This window comes from Ursus maritimus, unplaced genomic scaffold (assembly GCF_017311325.1).
Source record: "Ursus maritimus isolate PB19 unplaced genomic scaffold, ASM1731132v1 scaffold_21, whole genome shotgun sequence".
NCBI classification, from domain to species: Eukaryota; Metazoa; Chordata; class Mammalia; order Carnivora; family Ursidae; genus Ursus; species Ursus maritimus.
The window spans coordinates 32,197,099-32,223,891 of NW_024424564.1; the positions used below are offsets into that span (position 1 = coordinate 32,197,099).

The 26,793-nt window shown below is 36.1% G+C and overlaps 2 protein-coding genes across 16 annotated transcripts in view; one reads left to right on the plus strand and one right to left on the minus strand.

The window, feature by feature from the left end:
• The window catches only part of VEZT (vezatin, adherens junctions transmembrane protein), a 70,123-nt gene extending 49,445 nt beyond the window's left edge, over nucleotides 1–20,678 (plus strand). For 5 of the 10 annotated variants that reach the window (XM_040637327.1, XM_040637330.1, XM_040637332.1 and 2 more), the window contains 4 exons: nucleotides 1,798–1,991; nucleotides 6,024–6,124; nucleotides 7,668–7,875; nucleotides 11,286–20,678. In XM_040637327.1, the coding sequence (XP_040493261.1) occupies nucleotides 1,798–1,991; nucleotides 6,024–6,124; nucleotides 7,668–7,875; nucleotides 11,286–11,800 (1,018 nt within the window). In that variant the 3' untranslated portion in view covers nucleotides 11,801–20,678. The other 5 variants (XM_040637326.1, XM_040637328.1, XM_040637331.1 and 2 more) reach the window with 2 other exon arrangements.
• Nucleotides 20,679–21,742: 1,064 nt separating this feature from the next.
• The window catches only part of LOC103660116 (uncharacterized protein C3orf20 homolog), a 110,535-nt gene continuing 105,484 nt past the window's right edge, over nucleotides 21,743–26,793 (minus strand). For all 6 annotated transcript variants that reach the window (XM_040637335.1, XM_040637338.1, XM_040637337.1 and 3 more), the window contains one exon: nucleotides 21,743–22,110. In XM_040637335.1, the coding sequence (XP_040493269.1) occupies nucleotides 21,964–22,110 (147 nt within the window). In that variant the 3' untranslated portion in view covers nucleotides 21,743–21,963. The remainder of the gene's footprint in view (nucleotides 22,111–26,793) is intronic.

A 26,793-nucleotide genomic window follows, 5' to 3' on the forward strand; every position in this document is an offset into this window, starting at 1 on the left:
GAAGGTCATGGGAATGTAATGAATTGATAAAATTGTAGTTGATGTACTTGACCCTGGATACCAGGCAGGAAGCAGAAGGGGGGAGGGGTCAGGAATCAGTTTTGTAAGATAAAAACAAACAACAATGAAAACAGGTCAAAAGCATTTGATGTCTCAATAAAATCAAAGGGCTAGTTCACTGGAGTAAGGAAGGATATAATGAATAAGAAATTAAGGTGAGAAAATCATTTTGAGAAGATAAGTATCTGTCTGAGGTATATAAGGCTGCTATAAAGGATAGGACATAGGGGAAATTAAGAACCTGTGAGGTAGGGATATTCACTGGTCTCTAGCAACTGCTCTAAGAAAGTAGATGAATGAATGCTAACCCGACTCGGTCCTATCTCCCACAGGGAATATGGGAGATAAGGTAATCTCTACTTGAGGGGACAACAAAGGTAAAGTATATGTGAGAGAAAACATTTCAGTGGAAAGGCTATATTGGGCAAAGCCAGAATCTCTAAAGAATTACTTTTTGACAATAGAATCAGAACTACACAGAACTTAATAGAATGCATTAGAGTGAGGGAAGATGGCTCAGGGAAAAAAGAGGCTACACCGGATGGACATGAGAAAGAGGGCTTTGTGCCTTGGCAGAGATTGTGGATTATGCATGGGAAGGATGGCTCCTGTTTAAAAATGAAATATTCTATATATGGTACTATATGTCACCTTTCAAACAGAGTGTACCAGTCACAAACCATATCTGATTTGCTCTATAGCACTGCTGCACACATTTTTAGAAGTGTTACCTAAACATTTGTTTTATGTTTCACTCCTTCTCCCTCATCCCCTTTGCTCTTCCCAGGTGTGTACACTAGAGCCTTAACCCTTTTACTGTTCTCTCTGCCTCTAGAGTGCTCACTACCAAATTAATGTTTCTGAGGCACATATTTGCTTCCTCACTTAACCAAAAATCTTCACTGGTTTCAGAGTATAGCAGCATGGACTAAAGTCTGTATAAAACATTCTGTTGAAAGGATTTGCTATAACCTGATTATAGTCTGCCTTTCTATATTTCTTACTCCTTTCCTTCAGTCCAAACAAACTGCATAAATGCCTTTTCCCATGTACCGTTTAGAATAACCTTCCTCATCTTTTCTACATGTTCAGATTTTATCCATCCTTCAGTGCTTCCTCAAAAGTACCTCTTCCTTAGCTGTTCCCTGTCTGTACCCATAGCTTGTAGCAACTTCCTCCTCTTCTGAATTCTTGTAACATGGTCTTTATTTTTCTGTGGTATTATAGTTTTGTGCTCAGGTTCAGCTTGTCAGCTAACTCTGGGCAAGTTTCTTCAACTCTCTGGACCTAATTCCTCATCTGTAAAATGGAAATAAAATGTTAGTTATAACTTTTTATGTTATACTATGTTTACATATATATGTCTAAATTTCCCTGATTCAGTTATGTTTCCTATTAAGGAAATGAGCTTAATTTATCTTTTCAGTTCATAAATGCCTCATCTATATAAAAGAAATATTGTTGAATAAATAGGTGATACCCTTTATAAGCTTTTGAAAACATTGTGGTAAAATGCACCTAACATTAAACTTACCATGTAATCATTTTTAGGCATATGGTTCAGGGGCATTAGGTACATATACATTGTTGTGCAACCGTCACCACTTTCCATCTCCCAGAACTCTTTTCGTCTTATAAGCTTATTTCTTAAATAAGCCTTGTGAATTATAATTTTATATTTTATGTGAATTATAATTTAATATTTTAGAAATGTTTCTGTTTTTCTTTATTACTCAGGGTAATAATTCTTGAAGATGAACTTGAAAAGCTTGTTTGTACTAAAGAAACACAAGAACTAGTATCAGAATCTTATCAAATCCTAGAACAGAAGTTAAAGTTGATTCAGCCCCATGTTCAGGCAAGTAACAATTGCTGGGAAGAGGCCATTTCTCAAGTGGACCGACTGCTCCGAAGAAACACAGATAGAAAAGGTACCAATTAGAGCTTTCCTTCATACACATTTATCAGACATGCTTACTCTCCTCCAGTAAGATTTTGTTAGGTGGATTTCTTATCTCTATGAATGTAAGTGACTTGACAAAACTTCTTAGTTTACTAGAAGAAAAGTGGAACTTATACATACAAATTGACACTGAATATAAAGTCTGGCTCTTATTTTGTAAACAAGACATGAACATGATTTGAAAGTTCTCTGAATCCTATACCTCCTTTTTAAAAAACTTAATGAAGGGATAGATCTTAATAAGTAATATTCCATTATTAGAACTTCCAGAAACTCTTCCAGTTAGTCTAATAATGAGTTTGATAGTTAGGGGCCAGAAATTGAGTCTTGCTTTTTTAAGGTAAAATATGTCAGGCATTCCGAAATAGTATACCAGTGCTAGAATAGGCACCACTGTGTATTTGTTATTAATACTGAAATGTATTAAGTGCCGTTATTTAATGGTGACATCGGGATGCCTTGTATTGCTGGGCAAAAGGGCAATCTTGAAATTTTCTGTAAAACTGCTTTCATGTGACCCAGATTTTATATTAGTTTTTCTCATTTCACTAATTCATTGTAAATATTGGGCATATTAATTTTTAAATTTGTGCTATAATCCAATATCATGTTTATCCTTTGGACCTTTATGATAATCAGATTTATATGTAGAAATTGTATTGCTGATGATTAATACTTTATCATCCTGTTAGTCATTGTTTTGCTTACAGCTAGATCTGTAATACTTTAATGTGTTTAAGAAGCTGAATAAGTCTTTATGTAGTGAAAGTTAACTTTCTTCAAAGGAAATGTTAACATGCTGATTACTGATACATCACCAATAGATTTCCTTTACATCTAAAATGTAAATGGCGAGTAATTTTTTTCTTCAAAGGGTAAATTCGCCAAGGATTTTTAATATATGCAAACATTTATGCATGTTAAACTTTTTGATATGACTTAAGTCTAGAGCTTTTTCTTTTTTAAGGCTTTTGGGGGGGCTTCTTTTTTTTTTTTCCCAAGTTTTTAAATTCCAGTTAGTTAGCATACAGTGTAATAGTTTCTTGAGTGCATTTTCTTTAAACACTCAGATGACTGGGTATTAAGAGATGCACCTCAGTTATTCCTCACCTTAGCATACTCTGAGATGTTGAATTTTAGTCACTTCAACATGATTGTTCGAACTGTCTCCAAAACATTGGGCAGGTGATGAGCCATGACGTTCTGCATATGTGGCTTTTGCTTATAAGTGATAATGATATGAATTAAGATACAAGTCATTTGCAGACTTTTCTCGCTAAAATGCTAATAGTGGCCATGGCTATGTAACTTTGAATAAAATGTTTGTATGATTTTTTTTTTAAGAAGTAGGTGCTTTAGTTAGCTGTTAGCTCTTTTTAGGTTATTTCAAAACTACAGAAATACCACAAGAATAGTTCAGAGTACCCTTCTTTTTTCTTTTTCTTTTTTTAAGTTTTAATTTATTAGTGAGAGAGAGAGAGAGAGAGCACTGAGCTGGGAGGAGAGGGAGAAGCGGGTTCCCCTCGAGCAAGGAGCCCGATACAGGGCTCTATCCCAGGACCCTGGGATCATGACCTAAGCCAAAGGCAGATGCTTAACCAACTGAGACACCCAGGTGCCCCTCAAAGTATACCCTTCTTTACTCATATTCCTCACTTGTTGACATTCTACCACATTTGCCTTACCTCGTTGTGTATCTATCCATAAGTTCTTTTGGTGGTATTCTAAACCATTTGAGAGTAAGATGCAGACATGAGACCCCATTGCCCCTAAATCGTCTGTTTGCTTTTCTGAAAATGGACATTTTCCTACATACCTACAATATACCATCAAAATCAGGACATGAGCACTGATACAATATTGCTCTCTAATCCACAGATCCCATTATAATTTCACTGATGGATCCAGCAGTAATTTTATATGCCCAGATCCAAATTACACATGCCATTTAGTTTTATGTTCTTTATTCTACTTTAGCCTTTCTTGTCTTTCATGATAAGCATTTATTTAAAAAAAAAATGCCCTGAGGTTATGTTTTTTCCACTATTAAGCATATATGTCCCATATACCCCACTAGTATCAATTTGGGTATTTATTCAAGAGATATAAAAATGTAATGTTCACTTGAAAACCTATAAACAAATGTTTATAGTGGCTTTATTCATAATCACTAAAAACTAGAAGCAGTCCAAGTGTCCTTCAGCTGATGAGTAAACAGTTATATCCATCCACGTGGAATACTACTCAGCAATAAAAAAGAAACTACTGATACATCATTAAGATGGAGGAATCTCTAATGCATTGTGTTAATCAAAAGAAGCCAGACTCAAATCACTACATAGTCTATGATTCCATTTAAATGACATTCTTAAAACAGTATAATCTAATAGGAAGAGCAGACATACCAAGGGTTCTAGGAGTTGGATATGGAGGGAGGAATAGGTTATAAAGAGGCAGCATAAGTAAATGTTTTAAGGTGATGGAGCTGTTCTATATCTTGCTTGTATCTATATCTTGGTAGTGGTGGTTATGACTGTAATTTGTCTAACCTCATAAAATTAGATACCAAAAAGAGTGAATTTTCTGAGTAAAATAAAATAGCTTAAAGTTTCTTCACCCACTAGTTTTAGCATCCACTAGTTTAGTAGTTCTTGCGCGAATTAGATACTATTGTGATTGTTGCCAAATGGTAATTTTCTAATTCCATTTTTCCTTTTATACTTATGAGTCAGCATTCTGTTGTAGGGCAAAGGAGCCCCTTTTTCCACTTACTTATATCAATATGGATGTATGGATTCTTATTTTATTCTGTGGATCATAATTTGTATTATATTATTTTGTTGTCCAAAATTGTCCAAAATTTAACCAGAGGGAACACATTCAAGGTGGTTTGTGCCACTATAATTCTTTGATCACTTCTTTACGTCTTCATACTTTCCTTGCCCCCAACCCTAACATCAGCCATGTGTCCAAGAAGCCCTCAATCCTTTTAATGGAAAAATGGTATTTAGAAACCAAGATGTGGGTGCTAAATATGCTCATAGCCACTGGGGTGTTACTGTTTTTACCAATTCCCAGTGTGCAGGGAATTGGTAGGGTGATGAAAATATATTTCTATGTCTGTCCATATATGTTATATACCATGGTTTCACACCATTACCTCCAATTCTTTCTGTCCTTCTCCCTATTTGTACCTCCCTTTTCTGATTATGAGAAACTTGGCTCTCGTTATCTTCAGTGTTAACTTATTGTATTCAATCCCTTGTATGTAAGCAATCACCTGACAATATGGGTTGTGCCCTAAGCCACATGGCTGCTGACTCACACCTACTGAGAGTCCTTGCCATCCCGTCCCATCTCATTCCAGTCCAGCTCGCTTTGTCCACACCAGCCCTTGACCCCCCCCAACCCTAGCCCCAACCAGTTATCTATCATTACTCTTGAAAGGTAAAAATCTAGATGCTTAAACGCCACTTCTTTTTAAGTAGAGAGATAATGATGAAAGGTAGAGAGCTGGATATGAGACTAAATAACCCTGTGATTAGAAACCAAACACCAGTATTAAGTAATTAAAGTCAACACCTGGGTCATCTTTTCAAGCTAATACTTGTGAAACTCATTTCCAATTCTAACTTCTGAGAGTAGAAATAATATAAGGGAAGTGCAAGATCAAAGTTTATTTTTTGTGGGGAAGAGTGGTGGTCTGTCTTGAGAATGTTTCTGTGCCATAAACAGAAATTGATTTATAGAGTACCTGGTATGTGCCAGATACTATGGTGAGATGAAGAAGGGAGAGAAAAACAAGTTACTCCTCCAGGAGTTTAATTTAACTTACATTGTAAATCTGCTGTTACTGTTAACTTTAACATCCTTAATTTTTTTTATAAATTATAAGTTATAATCAGAACAAGCTGGACTATGAAATTGGCAAAATATTAGTACTAAAAATGTTTTTTAATTGGATGTTCACTCATTTCCATTTGGTTCATTGCTTTTTAAGGCAAGCCTGAAATAGTATGTGAAAATCCACGTTGTACTGTGGTACCTTTGATGCAACCTACTCTACACATTGCAGACAAAGATCCAATCCCTGAGGAGCAGGTAACGGTAAAAATTGCTTGTTTTTCCCCCTAAAGAAGAATTTCACATATAAAGGATAATTATTGACTAAGTTATTAAATTTATGTTTGTGATGAGCTTCAAAATTATAGCACAGTGTATTGAACTGACGTCAGACCATTTGTTCTTAGTGCCTTGAATTCAATCCACTGAATCTACCAGCAAATTTACATGTTATGTATATCTTACTGCCTATTTCTTAGACACTTAAAAGTGATTAAACATATTAAAAATTAGTGCATTGACAACAGTACCTTCTGGGATGCTGGAAATGTGAGCAGTGGTTGCCAATCTGTATACATATGTGAGGATCCTGTACACTTTAAGATTTGTGTATTTGGCAGCATGTATACTATACCTCACTTTAAAGAAACAATTTTTTAATGATTTCATTAGAGATTAACAAAGATTTCTTTTGCTTATTCTGAGGAAAACTTCTTTTCCTTTGGTCATATTGTCTACTCAGTTCTTAACTGCAAAAGGAGACCAATTCTGTTTACTTTAACAAGTGAGATTTTTAAGGTTTTATTTTATTTTATTAGAGCACGCAAGCAGGGGTAGGGACAAAGGGGGAGAGAGGGTATCCCAAGCAGACTTCGCCCTGAGTACAGAGCTCGACATAGAGCTTGATCTCACCATCCCAAGACCATGACCTGAGCTGAAACCAAGAATTGGATGCTTAAGTGCCTGAGCCACCCAGGCACCCCAACAAACAATTTTTTTAAAAAAAATAGTACATGACTGACAGAATATTTGTGAGGATCACATAGTCAGGTTTGAACCAGGTTGGTGTAAACAGCCAAAATCACTCAAAGGAACTGTTCCCTTTCCGGCAACATCACTGCCCAGTCCCTGGTTGCAGACATTGCCACTTGCTCTATCGATGCTGAATAATAAAACCTCCCTTTAGAACCTCTACCTCTAGAAACTTGATCTGCCACCATTCTTACCAGAACGGACTCCTTAAGATGCTTGCTTCCCTCATAACAAATATCTGGGTCAGGTGTGATCCACGTACGTCTGACTAGAGGATCCCAAGTCATTTGCCTGACCCACAACTGCAAGGAGGCTGGTTAAGCTAGGATCCTAGTCTGTTCCTTAGTGATACGAAGAACTGTAAGATGAGGTTCTTACTTCCTGGGACGTAAGAAAGAACCACAAATACCTACCACAAAAAGACTTAACATACCTGACCATCTCCCCAAACCACCGGCCCTTCTAATTTTTATTGGTTTTGCAGAGCTAATAACTAATCTTGACTAGATCTGTAGAATGGTATCAGCAGAAAAATAATGATTGAAGTTATTAAACTTTCTTATCCACAATCCCTTTTAGTATCAACTGTTATTTAAGACTTCAGTTTTTCTACAATAATATGTCTGCTCTGTTTGCCCACCTTTTCTTTAGTGACCTGTGCCAGGAGTCTTCATTTGTTAATCTTGGAGAAGGGTAGGTACAGGTTAATGAATGCTACTAGAAGTTGTCTGCTTGAAGTAAAGTGCTTTCTTCTTTTATTCATTTCCAGGAATTAGAAGCTTATGTAGATGATATAGATGTGGACAGTGATTTCAGAAAGGATGATTTTTATTACTTGTCTCAAGAAGACCGAGAGAGACAGAAGCGTGAGCATGAAGAATCCAAGAGGGTGCTCCAAGAATTAAAGTCTGTGCTGGGATTTAAAGCGTCAGAGGCAGAAAGGCAGAAGTGGAAGCAACTTCTATTTAGTGATCACGGTAAGCACTGACGTCAGAATAAAAGGTTATTTTAATGTAGGTGATTCTTTTTTCTTGAACTATGAATCTTATTTTAGCTATATAATTCTTACAGCTTTAATTTTAGGGATTTGTCAGCAAGTATAGTACTTTTTCTTCTAAATACAAATCAATATGATCAATAAAAGAATAGGTATGTAATCAAATTGGGAATATGAAATCATACTTTTTCATCAGGTATTTGATGTTTTACTAAATTTTATTTGGAATGGGCAGCGAGTTGAAAAAATTAGAGTGTTTTCAAATTTAGTGAATTTGAGATTCTAAACTCTGTTCTCTTCATGTAGATATTATAAATACCTCAGTGAAGCACCAAATTAATAACTCTGTGTTCACCATTGAAACAAATGAATTAAGACCTAGGCCAGTTAGCTACATCATTGAAGTTACTTGTTTTGAGCACTTTAGTAGATGGGAGAAGAGGAGGTGCTTTTGTGCACACTGTCTCCATATTTGGATATTGACAATACTGACGATTAGCATTAAACTCCTTTAAGTTTCCCACTCTTCTTTTTTTTAGTTGGATTTCATGGGAGGAGAGGGAAGGAATGAGGGGAAGCTTAATACTTGACAATATCAAACTAGCTAATTCCTAGTTGAGAACTAACTTCTGTAGATTTCTAAGTGGGGAGAGTGGGATTCCCCTTTTTATAGAGTACTTATGTGGAGCCTCAAAGTCAATTGCCTTCTTTTCACTAGAAGTTTATAGATTACGTGTACTTCTGGAAAGTTCCTCAGGTTTCTCTTTTCTTCTCTTAGGAGCCCTACCATTCTCCCTTGTCCAGATATATGTTTCTTGATTTTTATCCTTCCTCTTCCTATTGGCCCCCTTTATAGCCCAGGTCCTTATTAGATTGTGCTCATATATTGTAGTAGTCTCTTAACTGACTTCCATTTTCTTTTTTATTGTGTAAACTCTACCCCCAATGTGGGGCTCAAACCATGACCTCAAGATCAAGAGTCGAATGCTCTGCTGACTGAGCCAGCCTGGTGCCCCAGCTGACTTCTGTTTTCAATACCCTTTTCCTCTAAACTATCCTTAGAAGATAGCTTCTAAGCTAGGTTCTATCCTTGCAGGCTCCCTCCAGATTGTTCTTAAACAGGAGTACATTGATAATGGTTCTCTAGCTTTAAAGTTCTCCCTTTCCTACTGTATTAATTCTAAACTTTTTTTCCTGGTTTCAAGCCTATCATATGAGTCCATCATTTCCAACTATATTCCCTACTCTTTCTAATATAGATATCCTCTGGTTATATTTATCTAATTAGACTATGGTTCCACAAGCTTATTATTTTTATTCATGAAAAACATTCATGCTGGGGTGCCTAGCTTGCTCAGTTGGTAGAGCATGCAACTCTTTGGGGTCATGAGTTCAACCCCCACGTTGGGAGTAGAGTTTACTTTAAAAAAAAAAAAAAAAAAAAGCTTAAAAAAAGAAAAACATGCATGCTGATCTCTTTATACCAAGAATTCTGTCTTTTCCACCAAGCTGCCCTTTCCACCAGTTGCTCGTCCATGAATCTGAGGGGCACTGAAGGGAACTGGAAGAAAGTCTTGAGCAGCAATATATGTAGCAGATTAAGAACTTTTCAGGAGCAGCAGTAAAAAGTAAAGTAAAGAGTTCCTGCAGCCTATTTGTTCATATGTTGGGCCTACATGAATCAGAGACTATTATGTTTTAGGCACTCTTGTTTTCTATGCATCCAATGTTTTTGTCTCTATAATGAAATTACAATCTCTATCAGTAGGGGCTTTATTATCCCCCCCAGTGTTCACTCAGCAAAATATTCATTCAACAAGTAGTTTCTGAGGCACTGTTTCCTGCTGAGTCCCTAGTACATAGATCAAGAGACGAAAATCCCTGTACTCCTGGAGGCTCACATTGCAGCAGGGTAAACACTTGATCCTCCACTTGTACCAATTATATGTCCTATTTAATTAGCAATAATCAAGGATATCAATCAACGTCTAATCTATGTCGCATTCTTTAAGAACTAGATTTATCGACTAAAAATGTGTAGGAAGACTGAAAATAGCATTGTTTATAATCCTGTATCCTTTTTATTGTTTAGTATTTTCTCCATGTAGCTTTAAAATTATCCTGTTGACAATATGGGCAAGGATATAACAATGAAAGAAATGTGTGTCTTTTTTCAGGTATGTGCTTCTGGTAGTTTACATCTGAAAGGGCAGTAATGCTGATTTGATTTTGTTTGTGAAAATAAGTAAAAAGCTGCTTATACCATAAAATGCTTTTTCCATGAAAAATTTCAGTACATCTTCCAGAGTTGTTTTCATCTCTGCCTACAGGGGTAAAGTCCGAATGGAATTAGAGAGGGATATTCTACACTGGAACCTGCTGTGGCCATTTTTTTCTGTTGTTGCTGCTTCTCTAGTGGAGTTACTGCAGCTTAGGGATCTGTTTCTTGGAAATGGACACCTTTTACAAATTATTTTTTTAAATAAACGCCAGATCTTCAAGAAGCACTTTTTTTTTCTTCCGTCATGCTTCCTAATATATTGTATTGTACTAACCCCTCATACTGGGAGGAGAGACTGCCTAGCAAGCAACCCACTGCCTACTAACATCAAGAGGGGCTAAATAAAACTTCATTTTCCTTGAAAGGACAACTTCTGCCGTATGGATAAAATATTTATGTGTTATGCTTTGTACAATAGTTGATTTTGAATACAGATTTTGTTTTCTATTTTTCTGTGACATTACAAAATGTGTAGAAGTTATGGCTTTACTTCATCAGGGTCTTGTTAGGTGGTTGGCAAGTAAGTTGAATTGTGTGCATTTTTTTTTTCCATGCTGTTTTAACTTGTAAATATATATGTGCTGAAGATACGATTATTATCTGGATGACTTTAGGCCTTTTAACTGACACATTATCAGTAAAAATCATGCTGCTTATTCTTTCATAAGATGGTTCTCAAACTTTAGTGTGCATCAGAGTCAAGTGTAGGGCTTATCCCCACTCACAGTGTCCCCCTTCAGTAGGTCTGGGTGGGGCCCGAAAATTTGCATTTCTATCAAATAACCTGGTGGTAAGACTGATGCTGTTGGTTTGGGGACCGCACTTGGAGAACCACTGCTTTAATATTTTGAATAAGAGAATGTGTGAGGTGTTATAAAATCTTCATCAAAACCCCATCTCATTTCATTTCTTAGGCATTCTATCTCTTATAAAGGTCTCTGGATTTATAAATTTACATAGATTTTACTAGAAAGTTTTATTTAGCTTTTATTTATTGTTCTTTATAAGAAAAAACTACTGGAAGTTTAAAGTTTAAATCATTGCTGGGTCCTTAGTTATTATTTTTCTTTCTTTTTTTCTTTTGTTTTTGTTTTTTTTTTTCCTTGAAGCTGTGTTGAAATCCTTGTCTCCTGTAGACCCAGTGGAACCCATAAGTAATTCAGAACCATCAGTGGATTCAGATATGGGGACAGTTGGTAAAAATGACACTGAAGAGGAAAATAGTAAACCCTCCACAGCTGACAATGAAATAAGTAGTAGGACTGAGTATTTATCTGAAAACCCTCTAGATGGTAAAAATAAAGACAATTCTGCAAATGAAGTCTTCTTCCAAGGAGCTGAAGAAAGAGTGTGTTACCAATGTGAGAGTGAAGAGGAATCTCAGCAGGCAGATGTAGGTAGCCTGTCCACTGCCCATGCAACTTCCAGGGACTTATTACAGCCCTCCATTAAGCAGAGGCTGGCACGGCTCCAGCTGTCACCGGATTTTACCTTCACTGCTGGTCTTGCTGCAGAAGTGGCTACTAGATCTCTCTCCTTTACCACCATGCAGGAACAGACTTTTGGTGATGAGGAGGAAGAACAAATAATACAAGAAAATAAAAATGAGGTAGAAGAGAAGTAAGAACCATGAAGGATTTTAAATTGTTGCTTTTATGCAGGTGTTTTAGCTTCAACACTAGATAATCCACTGGAAAGGGAAAATGAGTGTTACGTTTACTATATATAAAGCTAAGATGTGAATTTACAGCAAGAACCCTGGTTGAACAACTGCTCTGAAAATAGTAGCTAACCTGTAAATGGCAAATCTTTTAGGAAAAGAAGAAGGTAAGGGCTCTTTTGAATAAACTGCTGTTCTATTTGCAGTACAACTGATTGATCTTGGGAATTCTTTAGGTACTTTTAGTAAGAAACAAATTTATCATTTCTTGCCAGAATTTGCTAAAATGACTGGGATAATTCTGTTGCAAGAACATTAACATTTAGTATGACTCCTTTTTACTGTATTCTCGCAGTAATTAACTGCAGCTATTATGTTAATAACTTGTTTGTATTTTATTTTTGTTTATACCAGTCTTAAAGATGCAGGTTCTGAATAAAAAAAAAATTGAATTCATACAATTAATGTGTACTGGGGTTTGGAACTAAAAAGTAGTGTCAGAAATACTGGGATTGTTACACGTTTCTTATGTTTCCTTGTTCATACCTGTATTTGGTAGTTAATTTTAAGATGTCCTAATAATCTTTAAAAGAAAAACATTGTACTGTTTTAAAAATTAGCCTTTCAATTATTTTTGTGTTTATCTTCTGGTCTTGTTATAACTAATAGGGAACGATGTCAAAGTGGGACCCCTATAGTCCAAGGCCCCATTCCCAACTTTGCAGAAAGTTCTTTGTTTAGGTTTGCCTACAGATAATTGGGTGCCATTAACACAAGCCAGTCACTTAAGCTGCTGATTTCTAACGTGACGCGACACCCTCTCCACCTTAATGAGATTCTGGAAACATCCTGTCTGCTTCCTGGAAAGCATCCTTGTCTCCTTAGTACTTCATTTACAAACTACCTCTTAAAAGAGGTTGCTTTCCAAATTGTCCAGTGTTAAATGATTACATTTTCAAAATGTGACATTTTCAGGAGTATATTGTTTCTTGAAACTTACAGCTCTTACACACTGACATAGTTTATAAGACATTACTTGGGGAAAGTATAGGAATAATAATTTATGCTGCTGTCCTAGAGAGGAGATTACATGATGAATATAGTAGATTAGAGTTAAGAAATTATTCAGATTCCTGTAGACTTATAGCACTTTGAGTTAGTAGTTTTATGTATACCAAGGGGATTTTTATTTAATTTTTTCCAGTAATCTTTGGAAATTTATTTTTTAACCTGAGGAGAAACTTCGTTCTGCTTTATATGAATAATAAGAGACCCTCTTCTGCCTATTGCCAAAAATTCTGGGATTTATCCATAATTAAGCTCTTAGGATTATCTTAGGGTGGGCCCAGTTTACCACTTAGCAATAGTCAGCTAAATTTCAAGAAAAAACAAATCTTGTTTTGAGACTGACGACTGTATTCGTAAATAATAATACTTTCTTTTTAAATTACTTAGTTTGATAACTCCTTTTCTCCTTGGATTTAGAAGAAGCAATTATGGAAAAACTTGGTAATTTTTCTCGTAATCTGTAACCTTACACAGCAAGAATTAGAGTTTAATAACTTTAATTCTTTAATTGTATTATTTTTATTATAGCGGTTTGGGAAAAATATCTTCATAATATTTTATCAGTTTTATTCAGTGCTCTCTGAGGTGATACTTTTTAATTTTAAAAGACTGATTTTAATTAGGAATTCCTAATCTTCTAGCCTGATCTGTTTTATTCACTAGTTGTTAACTTAATTCCTTGAAAATTCTACTTGTTGAAACCATGATATAAGGATCTTGGGACTTTAACTGAAGCTTCTTTTTTTTTGTGTAGTTTTCAAAATTTCTTTCATCTTTTAAAATGCTTCTAGGATAAAATATTAAATTCCCTGTGAATATTCCTAATTTTCTCTTATAATAGTCTAAAAGTCAGTGTTTCTCAGTTTTTTTTATGGGGCACCTACCTTAGAATAAATTCGAAGTCTGATTTTTTCATTGCAGACTGGGGCCATACTCCCAATCCATTCTTAGTTGGTCATTTTGGAATGACACCTAAGTGATGTTTATGCCCAGTAAAATCTAAGAACCTCTCTCTAGGACTTTGTTTTTCTTACCATGAATACCTTAGGAAGTAAAAAAAAAAAAAAAAGGCCAATGTAATTATATGTAGGTACTCTTGTTTGTTACTTTTCTAAGAATATTTCACTTTTTATTATCAGGCTTTTGACTAGTCTTAATAGTTGCCATCCTCCTTCCAAAAGAAGCCCTCTGGAAAAAATATTTTGTGATGCAACGCTTGTAATTGTGCTTTCCAGATTTTACAATGATATTTGGACAGGATAATTCTTGTTAGGAGTAATATCCTAACAGCTTTTAACGTGAACATTTCCATAGTTTATTTTACCAGGATAAACCTAGTACTTAATGTAAGAATGCATGAAAGAAGCTATTTGGGGCATTCTTGAAGACAAGATTTTTACCCTTTGCCTACAGTAAGGAAAGTCATGGCAGTAAATGATCTGGTAACGGTTGTCATAAAGGTTATTTTTTTCAGCTTTCATTAAAACCCGGCATATCTGGCATATCTGGGGCCAGACTCTTGCTGGTGTTTGATTTGTGATCCTCTGCTTATATATTTAAGTTGTCTGTATTATCTGACTTCATAAGTTAAGTCATTTTTAAAATTATACTTCATTAAAATTGTATGTTTGAATATATTTAATTAAGAACTGATGTATTGACTCAGGTTTGATTTCTCAAGTTACTTGGCGACTGATGTATTGACTCAGGTTTGATTTCTCAAGTTACTTGGACACTAGGAGAAACACATTTAAGGCAAATTTCTAAGGAAATTTAAGAATATGGCTTTAAGGCTTTAATACAGAAGGATAGCCTTGAGTTTAAATCTTAGATCCATCATTTAAAAGCTATGGGTGCAGGTGACCTAATAATGTCGTGGGGAATTTTTCCAGCAAAAACCAAATTCTCTGGATTGTTAAGTGATGTTGGTGAATTCTAACTTCTCAGAAGTAGTTAAAAAATAAGTGAAACTTTAGAGACTGAAAAACAAGATCTGGTTATAAGTATGTTAGTAAAATAGGTCAAAAAATTTAAAAAGTTTCTCTAAAAAAATAAATAGTAATATTCTGATTCACATAATAAAGGTGGAGAAGCTTTTGATGTTAAAGCATAAAAAGAATTAAGTTCTGATACATGTCACAAAATTTTAAGTCAATGGGGTGTTAATCAGAAGGGACCCTAGGGGTCATTTCACTCTGTGACCAACTTTTATTTATACACTGTAAGTAATATAAAATGTGAAATATATTGATAAATTATTAGAAATCATATGGGAAGAAAAGTTCAGCTGATTTAGTTTAATTGTAATACATTGTTTCTGTATCAAAACAAAACAAGGAAACAAGAACTTAAATGCCGAAAGACTGTAGATGCCAAGAATGAAAACCAGACAAAGCAAAGATTTATTCTTCCACTTCTATGGATAAGAACATATCTGTGTAATTCAAACTTCTATTAGAAAATGAAGCTACAAATCTAATGGAAGAGAAAATATGGAAAAAAGGCCCTAAGTACAGTAACAATTTACCATTGACAGGTAACTAATTGTGTGAGTTAATTTTCCATGTAACTGAGGCAAATCCATTTATTCTTAACTTTTTTTTTAATAGTTGAATAGGAAAATTTCTAGGATGTACCTTGTGCACTTTTTTCTAGAATATTTAGGATCTAATTTAACTTTTTCTTTGTCATCTTTAAGAATATTGGTTCCTATCACAGGGTGATAAACAGAAATGCACCCTCAGGGGCTCCTAAGATAGATGAGGTTCTGTATCCTTTTACTCTGTGACCCTGCGATGCTGTGCTTTTTGGGCTATGTCTCGTTTTCACAGTTTCTCTATCTTCCCTTAAAATCAGCTGTCATTTTTGCTGCTGTCTTGGGTGCCTGCCTCTTGCACTAGGCCCCTCATTTGCTGCTTCTAATCTGCCGTGGCCTGAGAAACCAGATTGCAAGCTTGCTAGAGTTGTGTCTAAAATAAGAGTAAGTAGACTGAAAGAAGGCTAAGGGGTGTTTTCAGTCAGTTATGTGCATGGACTTTGTGGTATCTGTTGGCTGCTTAGCATACTTTTGTTTGCCTCTTCATTCTTTACTAAGGATTTGCTAAAAATACTTGGTTGAATATGTGATTGCCATATATTTAAAGTATTAATTCAGTTTTTATATGTTGATGTTTCTAGGACTCTCCATTAATGAATTCAACTGTAAAAGAAAATGCGACTATCATCTTTATACAAATCATTGTGAATATTTTAGGAAAATGTTAAATGTTTTGTTCTTGTTGATTGTTCCTAGTATAGGACACAGACTGAAAACTTAGAGCGTTATAAATGTGACTCCCAACTCTCTGTTCACCAAGATTTATATTCTAGAACTATAGGTTTGAGACTAAACATGCATGGCTAATTTACTAAGAACTGGCTAACTGAATATTTGGAGAATGACTCATTCTAGCTATCCGAGTTTTCTATAGAGCTTAAACCCCTTTAAGCATTAAAAATTTTTGGAATAATTTCTGAAGGTAATCCTTTTAAAACAGTATGCATTGCTGTCTTATTAAACAATATATGAAAATCATTTTAATCTTTTTTGATGGCAGAATGATCATTATTAACAAGTTATTATACTGATAGTCTAATTAGGCACTGAGAGCTATATGCCCTTTTACTAAGTGGCTCCATTCTGCTATGCTTTTTTCATTTTATCTTTGTTTTCTGTTAGTAGTTCTGATTCCTTCAACTCCTACAATTACTGCTTGCTTAAGTGTGTCCGTAGCAATGGCCTTTCTCCACCTTCGTAATGCTCCTTCTAGTCTGCTTTGGTTTTGGAAACCAGGTAACTAAGACAGCTAGAGTAATATATAAAGTAAGAGTAAATTGACTCAGTGAAGACTAAAAACTGGATTATACTTAAACGCATGGATTTTGTGGGTATCTATTACTCATTACCTATTTCATTGCTATCTTTAAAATAAGTGAAGTTACTAAATTCGATACCTGCTCTGAAAATAGAAGAGTTGTTATTGTACAAGGGAACCATTTCGTTTCCATACTTTACCTTCTCTATATTCTATCCTTTAATCTTTTGGCTCTGATTAAAACCAGTCCCTCAAATTAGCTTTTTCTGCAGTACTCTCTAAATTGGATACCACATACTTCTAAGAATCTCTTTGGCTAGTTTGGTTTTGTTTTTAGAGAGATGCATCTTCATTTCTGAAACATGAAGTAGGCTGAGTCCTGGGAAATAAGAAAACTATCATTATTGATATCCCAGAGAGCTGAGAAGTAATAAGATTTTTAGACTCTAGGCAGTTTTACCACAAAGAATTTATTCTTTGTGCAGGATTTTAAGACAGTATCTTTGTTTTCGCTCAATGAAATGTATGTTAAAAGCTTGCCAAAAGTTATCAGTGTTAGAGCTAATGATATTGACAGATCCTTGAATGACTAAATTCCCATTCTCTATTTTGCGTGTTTAAATTATCGTTTAATATGTTAAATAAGCATGATGATTTTTCTCTCTTGAATGAAAAATAAACATGAAATTTGCATGTTATAATGTTTGCAAGTAAAATTCAAATCTCTCTAGAAAGGGATACCTGGCTTTGAATAACTTAGTTTTACCAATAGGCTGATTATGTTTTAGTCCATACATTGATTCCTCCATCCATCATATACAGGGTTATTGGAAAATCAGTCTATGGTCATGACTCATCACCTAACGTTATTCATATGCTACTGGAAGGGAATTATGATATAATATTCATTTAAAAATCGATGACCCAAACCCATTTCTTGAGTTGAGACTGCCATTACAGAATAGCCATGATGCCAACCCTGGTTGGTGATACAAGGAGAAAAATTGTCCTTGAGTATAGTTGTGAGAGGAAAGTGATTCTACTCAGTGTAATTGCTATAAATCAAAAAAGAGGATGAACTGATTCCAGGATTCACATATACAAAAGCATAACATGAAGAGCTGATTTTATGAATAAGGAGTTGATTTTATGGAAATCCTAAAATGTGTGCTAAATTAAAATGCATATGGTATTTTTTAAATGGTGTACATTTTAACCTGTCAGCAATTGAGTTAATTTGTTTCGTCCCTATTTATTGAATTTCATTCGGCACGTGGCAAACATGTTATTGAAATACGACAGTATTTAAGTGGTGTGTACTTCTGACACACTATTTTTCAAAGTGAATATATTCTGTGAGTCATCATAGAAATATTTCCCCTCATATTTGTATCTTAAGAGTTTCTCAAGATAAGGGGTAATTCTACTGTTTTGAACTTTACATTTTCCACTTTTAGAGCATTTCCTAAAGGTTGGCTGCCTACAAATGGGTTTATTTCATCTTTGAACATCTTTTCTAAAACTAAAGCATGTCTTTTACAAGTTTATTTTTTCTGATATCCTAAGAAATTAGATCTTTTTTCCTCTCCCAAGTAAATTTAAAATTAATTCAATTTTTAAGTCAAAGTATTTTCTGAACAGTACTAGCACCTGGAAACGTACAGAAAACTCCAGAAATGCCACTCCCATTCCATAAAGATTGCTGTATGGTCCTGGTACAGCCCTGGAGGTCCATATGGGTGAAAAGTCCAGAAGTCACCTGAGCTGAAAGCACTCCCAAGGAGTTTGGTTTTGTTTGGGTTTGTTCTAGGTATGGTCCCAGGGATCCCAGATCAAACCAGGCCCCTGGGCCTATCCTAGAACCAACCTAAACTCGCGCATCATTCCTGGAACATCAAGAGTGTGAAGACTGAAGAGAACCTGAGGCTGACTAGACATCCTACGTTCACCAAAACTCACTTTTCTTTGTATGTGTGCCAACAGTTAGCAAAAATTGGTTGGTTAATCCTTCTAAAATTAGAGGAATAACAATGGATAGCAAAATAAAGTCTACCAGACTTTGACATTAAAGTAATTTATCGCAGTAGAAATGTGATGTGTAATATGGTTATTACTAATTGCTGGTGGGAGAATTGTTCTTGTAACTTATCAGATCTCTATCTCTATTTAATGGTTGAAACAATTTAGCCACCAAAAAAAAAATTTCTCCCCCGAAATTAATGTTTTCTGTTTTTGTTTTTCTCACTTTCTACTCAACAATATGATAGCAGTCTCATTTAATTGTACATAGTTTCTGAAAGGCATTTGGTCTTTGCCCTGTAACTCCAATGCTAAGTAATTTTAAACTTTTGTTTCTGGAGATCAATGCCTTTTTCTTTTAATCTTGAATCCACCATATCACTTTGAGCTTGCTTTTTAGGTTCAGGTCTGGGAAGATCCTTAGCATCGTTTGTAGACACCAAGTCCCTTGTCAGATTCATTGTAAACTAGGTTTCAGAATCTGCTATGGTTGGTGGAAACAAGCTAGGATGATAGAGTGGAAATGGATTAATACCTCACAGATTGCTAAAGTATTTTGCAGAATAAGGTTTTTAGCAAGTTTCTTTATTTTTGTACCCTGCTGCTCTGGATTTTTAAAAGATTCTGACCTACTTGATTCATCAAGTGGTCTCACATCATAACTGTGACATTGCTATTTTACTTAATTTGAGGACAGGATTTCTGAAAAGGCATGTAAAGTCCCCAAATCCAAAGGTTATGATACACAATGGAAATATATACTTTTGGTAAAATGACATTTCAGTAGGTTTAGACCATGTTTTAAAAAATTGCAGACAAATCAGGGACTCCCAACTGTGAAAAGAGCCCCAAACTGTGCTGTTCCTCCAAGCCCTGTCACTGGAAAAAAATGGATCAATGAGTTATCCTATAAAATAGGACTGTGAGCTTGAGGCTCATTCTGCAGAATTCAACCCTGGGATTAGTTCTGTACTACATTCATCACATAGACGCTTCATCCCATAGATTCTATTATTTTTGCCTTTTAAATTGTACTATGTTTACCCTTTTCTCTCAATGTTTTCCTGTTTGGACAGTGTTTCCTGTTTGCATAAATCAAAACTATACATTAGTATATGTATTTCTTTTTGATAAAACAACAGCCTTTGGATCTAAAGATCTTTGGATTTTTATTCCTTTTAATGTCAAATGATTTAAATGCATTCACTGTCTTGTAAATTCACTCTTAATTTGTGCCCCAATTCTTCAGATTCTTTTTTTTCTAATGAACTATATTAGAATTAAATAGGTGAGCCTTATATTGGTGTCTTCCAAAATTTATGACGTTTTGCATTCACCCAAACATGAAAATGTTCTGATATCAACAGTCTAGTATCCATGCCCTAATCTGTGAGCATAGGTAACTATTTCTTGACATAGCATGAAATGTATGAACCCATCTTGTGTTTACTATGTATACAGTAAGTGTTCTCAGTATTTGGGGGGGGGGGTTGGAATTTGCATTCTCTTTTAACATTGTATGAACACTGAAAACAGGAGCGTGTGAACTATCGTCAGGCTTGTTTACATAGTAAGTTTCTAAAGTCAGTCTTCATTCTTCATTTAACACTGGAGTATTAAGCTGTATTTTTTAAAAAATATCATTTAAGAATATTCATTCAGAGATACTTAAATTTTTACTTTTGAATACTTATATTTTATGTAGAACTGTAAATTTCCTACCCTACCTGAAGACTTGAGATTATAGCCTTTCTCATCAATACTTTCTTTGATCACTTGATACATTTTAGCATATCAAATTTTTAAAGGATTTTTACAAGGATGCACAGTAGGTTTGCATATGTCTGTATTATTGTTCCTCCTAAGCTTAACAAGTCTCTAATAAAATCTGTACTACTTTGTGTCTTCTGTGTGTGTGTTTTTATTCTGGTGTTTGCAACATGAATTAGCCAAAAGGTAAAAATTGTTTTTCTCTTCCTTTTATCTCTATTTTTCTTCTATTATAGTATTTTCCAGAATTTGTTACCATACCAACAAATGACAGCAGTTTTCTAGGGAAGCCATGGATTCATTAGTCTAAGTTTGTTTGGTCATTAAAGTGCCTCACATGAAAATTTATCAGAGTGAAAACAGCAGATGAATTTTAAAAGCTCGATTTTCACCCTTCTCAGTGACTGTCAGCCATCAGATACATTCTAATCATGTTACATTTGTTGACTTGTATGACCTTCCCGACAGAAAAGACATACTGAATTAAGAAGAAGGTTAATATGATCCAATGGATCATATTTTGTCCTATGTAACTGAATGAATGATTGGTCTGAACCTTTCTAAGCTTAGCTACAATACTGGGAACATTCATGGTAACTCCAGAATGGCTCTGTAGACTGAATGCTGGTTAAAGAGAAAGTGGCCTTCCTTGAACTGAACTTTTATTTACCTATTTGTTTTACTATTACAAAAATGTATTTAACAAAAAAAAAAATTCATTAAGAAAATGCCCACGACCTGATTTTTAGATTGTAGAAAAACAGGTGCTGTGGAGAAGGGACATGTGGAAGCAGTTGATTTCTTCCAGTGAACACACCCATTATTTATTTTCCTCATATTCCCACCATTCAAATATCGTTCTTTTGCCCACTGCTTGCCATCTCCATACATTCATCTATCACAAAATTCAGAAAGGGACTGAACCCCCAGTATTTCTTGGACCTGTCCACCACCATTCAATTTCCTTCTTGTGCATAAATTTTTTCAACCCTTGAGGGTAAGCTTTGCTCGTGGTGTCTTGTTGGCAAGCTCAATGACGCTTCCAAATGGACTTGAACTGAACTTTTTTTTTTTTTTAAAGATTTTATTTATTTATTTGACAGAGAGAGACAGCCAGCGAGAGAGGGAACACAAGCAGGGGGAGTGGGAGAGGAAGAAGCAGGCTCATAGCGAAACAGCCTGATGTGGGGCTCGATCCCACAACGCCGGGATCACGCCCTGAGCCGAAGGCAGACGCTTAACCGCTGTGCCACCCAGGCGCCCCTGAACTGAACTTTTTAAATAGATAAGCCACCTCTTCTCAGAAAAGATTTGAAGCAAGAAACAAGCATTCATAAAGGCAGTTCTTGACATTTGGCCCTTGTCTGGGATTTACTAATGAAAAGCACGAGATAAGGCAGAATATGTGTAGTTACTCTACCGGATCCTGAAGTCATCGGGTAGGAAATATCCTGTACAATAATCACTCTTCGTCTTCACAATTTGCTTTTGAAGGTCTTTAGCAGATGTGCTATAGCCATTGAAAATAAAGTTGGCAAATACTAATTTTCCCCGAATGTACATCTGTAAAAATTAATAGAACATTTTCAGAATCTGTTCATACAAAAATCAGTCCTACTTACCTTTTTTTGAACTTTTTTTGTTTTTTAAGTAAGCTCTATGCCCAACATGGGGCTTGAACTCATGACCCCAGATCAAGAATCATGCTCTACTGACAGCCAGTCAGGCACCCCAGTCCTAATATGAGAAAAGATCTTAATGTGTCCCTATGAGAAAATGTTTACATTTATATACAAAATATTATTAAGCATCAAACATGTTCCTAGAACCTGAATATATTGTTTGAAGGTAAGGAAACAGGCTCAGTAGTTTTCTCACTCAAAGTTGTGCACATGAAGTGTCAGAATCCAGTATCCTCCCCAGTTGTAAAAGACATCCTTATCATCAGTTGCCTGCAGATACATTTCATTTTACAGCTGAACTCTAGGAGTACACAGAGCCCTTGAATTTGGAAGTCAGTAGACGGATTATGGACAAAACTACTTCTCTAAAACTCAGGGCAAATCATTTAACCATTTCAAGGTATAGTTTCCTCTGTTAAAAAAGCATTAATTATGAATTGGACTAGACCTCTAAAGTTCTCTTCCAGGGCTAAAATTCTTAGATTCTTTATTTCTTAATGAAAAGATATAACTCTACTATGTAAAGCCAAGTTTGTCATTCTATTCCAGGGTGAAAGAGTGCTTATATTTACGACACAGGTGAGCAGCCTAAGAAATATTCAACCTTGACATTAAGAGGATAAAAAGGTAGTAGGGGGGAGCCTGGGTGGCTCATTCAGTTCAGCAGCTGCCTTCAGTTCAGGTCGTGATCCCAGGGTCCTGGGATCAAGTTCTGTGTCTCTGCTCATGTGTGTGCTCTCTCAAATAAAATCTTAAAAAAGAAAAAAAAAAGTGGTAGGGGTAGAAGATAGTAGTTTTAAAAAGTATAGCTGGTTCCAGCTAAGAATTAAGTATATTTTACATCTTAAAGCAGTCTAATACTAGTACTTACAAAAGGGGTGTAAGAATTTGAAAGGAACAGGGGCGCCTGGGTGGCATAGCAGTTAAGTGCCTGCCTTCGGCTCAGGGCGTGATCCCGGCGTTATGGGATCGAGCCCCACATCAGGCTCCTCCACTATAAGCCTGCTTCTTCCTCTCCCACTCCCCCCGCTTGTGTTCCCTCTCTCGCTGGCTATCTCTGTTAAATAAATAAATAAAATCTTTTAAAAAAAAAAAAAAGAATTTGAAAGGAACAATAGTTCCCTATGATTGCATGTTACTCCTTTCCTCTTCTATGGCATAATCTTTTCAATATGAAGGAACGTCCTATTACAAGATTTCCTCTATAGGAATAGAATTTTCTGGTTTATCTTCATTTCAGCAACAAAAGAATCTTTGTTGTTGTTAAAGATTGCATTTATTTATTTGAGAGAGAACATCAGCAGAGGAAAGGGAAAAGGAGAAGCAGACTCCCCACTGAGTAGGGAGTCCAATGCAGGGCTGGATCCCAGGACCGTGAGATCATGACCTGAGCAGAAGGTAGACGCTTAACCGACTGAGCCACCCAGGCGCCCTTCAGCAACAAAAGTATCTATCTTCTGTCTCATAGCTTGTTCCTTGATCTACAACACTTTATTCTTTAGCACCCATGCCTGGCTATTAGCCATGAAGCCATTTACTTATCTTGCCTGAACTCAGAAGATGAAGCTATGATATATTGGTATTGATAGCCGATGACAAGATTACTATACAAAATATATGAAACTAACATCTGAAGAATTTAACAGTGATAATCCCTTAAGCAGTGACATAGGGTGACTTTTAGGGTTTTTTTCACCACAATAAATGTGAAATACTTGTATAATAGAAAAAAAGTGTAATTTAAGAAATTGGTGAGTTGAGGATGTGTAGGATTTCATTGCTATTTTGGGCTTCTATTCACATAGAAGAAGAAAGCTTATCATTTTGTGTATGTTCAAGCTGTCACCTCTTAGGCTAACCCTGGGGCAGGGCCTAGAGAAAAGGAGAAAGGCTGCAGTGTTTAGTTCTTGCAGAAATAACTTGATCAAAATACAAAAAATTGTTGGACTGGAAAAAAACCTTAAGTTTGTATATGTCCAGAGGCCAGGAGGACCAGACCCAGTACCAAAATTCAAAAATTTTTCTTACTGAAATAGTATTGAGTCGAAGTGCAGTTGAAATGCAGAGGTGCCCAGCATTTTATCAACTAAGGACCCCGATACTATTTTCGCCATGGGTACCAGGTTTTGAAGAATTCTGTATCTATCACATAATCTATATTAATCCCTTATATTTTAACTAACCAAGGCTATCAAGGCCATTCAGTTTGAATGTGTGCTGTATGCCAGGCACTGTTCTCAGGGCTAAGGACAGAACAGTGAACTAGAAGGTTTCTGCCCTCATTGAATACTAGAGGGAGAGCCAGACAATATCCCGGCAGTCAGGGGGTGGTAAACACGATACAGAAAACAAAGCCAAGGAAGAGGGATATGGAGAATGCAGTGTACCTTTTTGTACAGGCTGGTCACGTCTGAAGGGAGTGAGGGAAGCCAGTGAGGTCTGGGTAGAAACTGAGCTGGTTTGGGACAGGTTAAGTATGAAACACTTATTGATCATTAGGTGGAAATGCTGGATAGGCATTTGGAGATATGTTGGATATATGAGTCTAAGTTCAAGAGAAAGATCCAGAGTGGGAGATGTCAGCATTTTGGGTCATGTTTAAAGTCATGAACGTAAGTCAGAGGGAGTCAGAACACTGAGATCTTTGAGGAATCTAAAGTTTGTAGGTCAGGAGACAAAAAGGAACCTGCAAGGCGACTGAGGGAGCAGTTAGTGACAGAGAAGTGGTGTCCTTAAAGCAGGATGAAGAAATTATTTCATAAAAGGCAGTGCTGAACATGTCAGCTGTTGCTAAAATACCAAATATGAGGCCATTTGTATATATTTGGAGAAATAGCTGAGTTCAAATCCCTTGCCCATTTTTTGATAAGGTTGCTTATTTCTGTGGTTGAGTTGTAGTTTTTTTTTTTTTCTGGATATTAATCTTTTATTGAACATAAGCTTTGCAAATAACTTCTCCCCTTTGGTGAGCTGTCTTTTCACTCTCTTGATAGTCTTGATAGTGTCCTTTGTTTTAAATAAAGATTTTTATTTGAGAGAGGGAGCTCGAGCAGGGGAGGGGCACAGGGAGAGCTGCAGGGAGCCCGATGGGGGGCTCAGTCTCATGATCCCAAGACCACAACTTGAGCCGAAATCAAGAGTCGGACGCTCAACCAACTGGAGCCACCCAGGTGCCCCACTTGCTAGTGTCCTTTCACACAAACATCAGAAATTTTGATGAAGTCCAGTGTATTTTTTCTTCTGTTGCTAAATTTCCTCATCTTTTCAAGAAAGACAAGAGTACCATCTGATTCATAGGATTATCATGAGGATAAATAAATGAATACGTGTGAATACATGTAAAGGGACTCGGACAATGTGTGCCACGTAAGCAGCATTCAATAAATACAAGCTATTATCCAGGCTGTTTGTGTATAAAAACCCATGACCAGGGAGATAGAAGTAGGACACATGACATGGAAGCCAGAGAAGCAGAAGGTTTGAAGAACATGATCAATTGTGCAAAATGATGCAGAGCTTTCAAGAAAGATCAAAAGAACCAACTTAGATTTAGCTCCTGTAAGCTCGGACAGTGCTGTGACAGAGGCAGACACCAAATTATACCGGACTGAGAAAATCTGCTAGTCCTTTCTGGTCTCCAGTGCCAGGTCAGCTGGTCTAGCCCTTCCAGTGATCCAGCCCGAGACTAACCCTGTGGGGTTGCTGAAGGGCAGCAGGGAAAACATGCCATGTGGAGTCAGAACACCTGGGTTAAGGTTCCTGGTCTTCTACCACACAGGAATTCTAATGACCACTTCAAGAAGCATAATCCCTTCAGTTAGCATTGGGTTTAATCACAAGATTCCTAAAAGAAGGCAAGTAACTCCTCTGCACATTCACATAATAAAACTGGTAATCTCATTTCTCTCCCCCCCGCCACTGTCCTCAGTGTTGAAGTTCCTTATTACTCATCAGATTGGTGTGAGAATCTTTTTGCAAAAGCCCTTTAGAAACTGAAAAGATATTCTTATTATCTAGTGGGATCCAGTTGGTCCCACTTAACCTGTTTGACTGTGGCGAGAGCTCAAATGTTTAAACCACATTATACTACTGCTCCGGCAATTGAACTGAATGGAATGGAAAGACTTGTCCAAACAACTCAAACCAAGCAAACAGTCCCTGATTTGCTCTCTCAAACTAAATATATTAGCTTTGTGGCGACCAAATATTGACTTAATGACTAAACAAAAGCAGAGATTCTAACTACTCTCTAAACACTCACCACTTACTCTTAATGAATCCAGCCAAGATGCTTCCAGACAGCAACTCTTTCATTTAAGTAGAGACCAGAAAAGGGATGAGTGTTAGTAGAATAAGGAGACCTCCAAAACACTCTCTCCCAAGAATCCTAAATAAGTCTCATTTACAGAAAAAGAAAGAGGAGGCCATTTTTCACTCTCCCTGCCCCTGTACTATATCCGGATGCTGTCAACAGACTCCTCACATTCCCCATTTTGGACTCTGAGCCAGGATACCTAGGTTCAAATCTCAGCTCCACCTCTTAGCTGTGTAAACGACGTGAGGT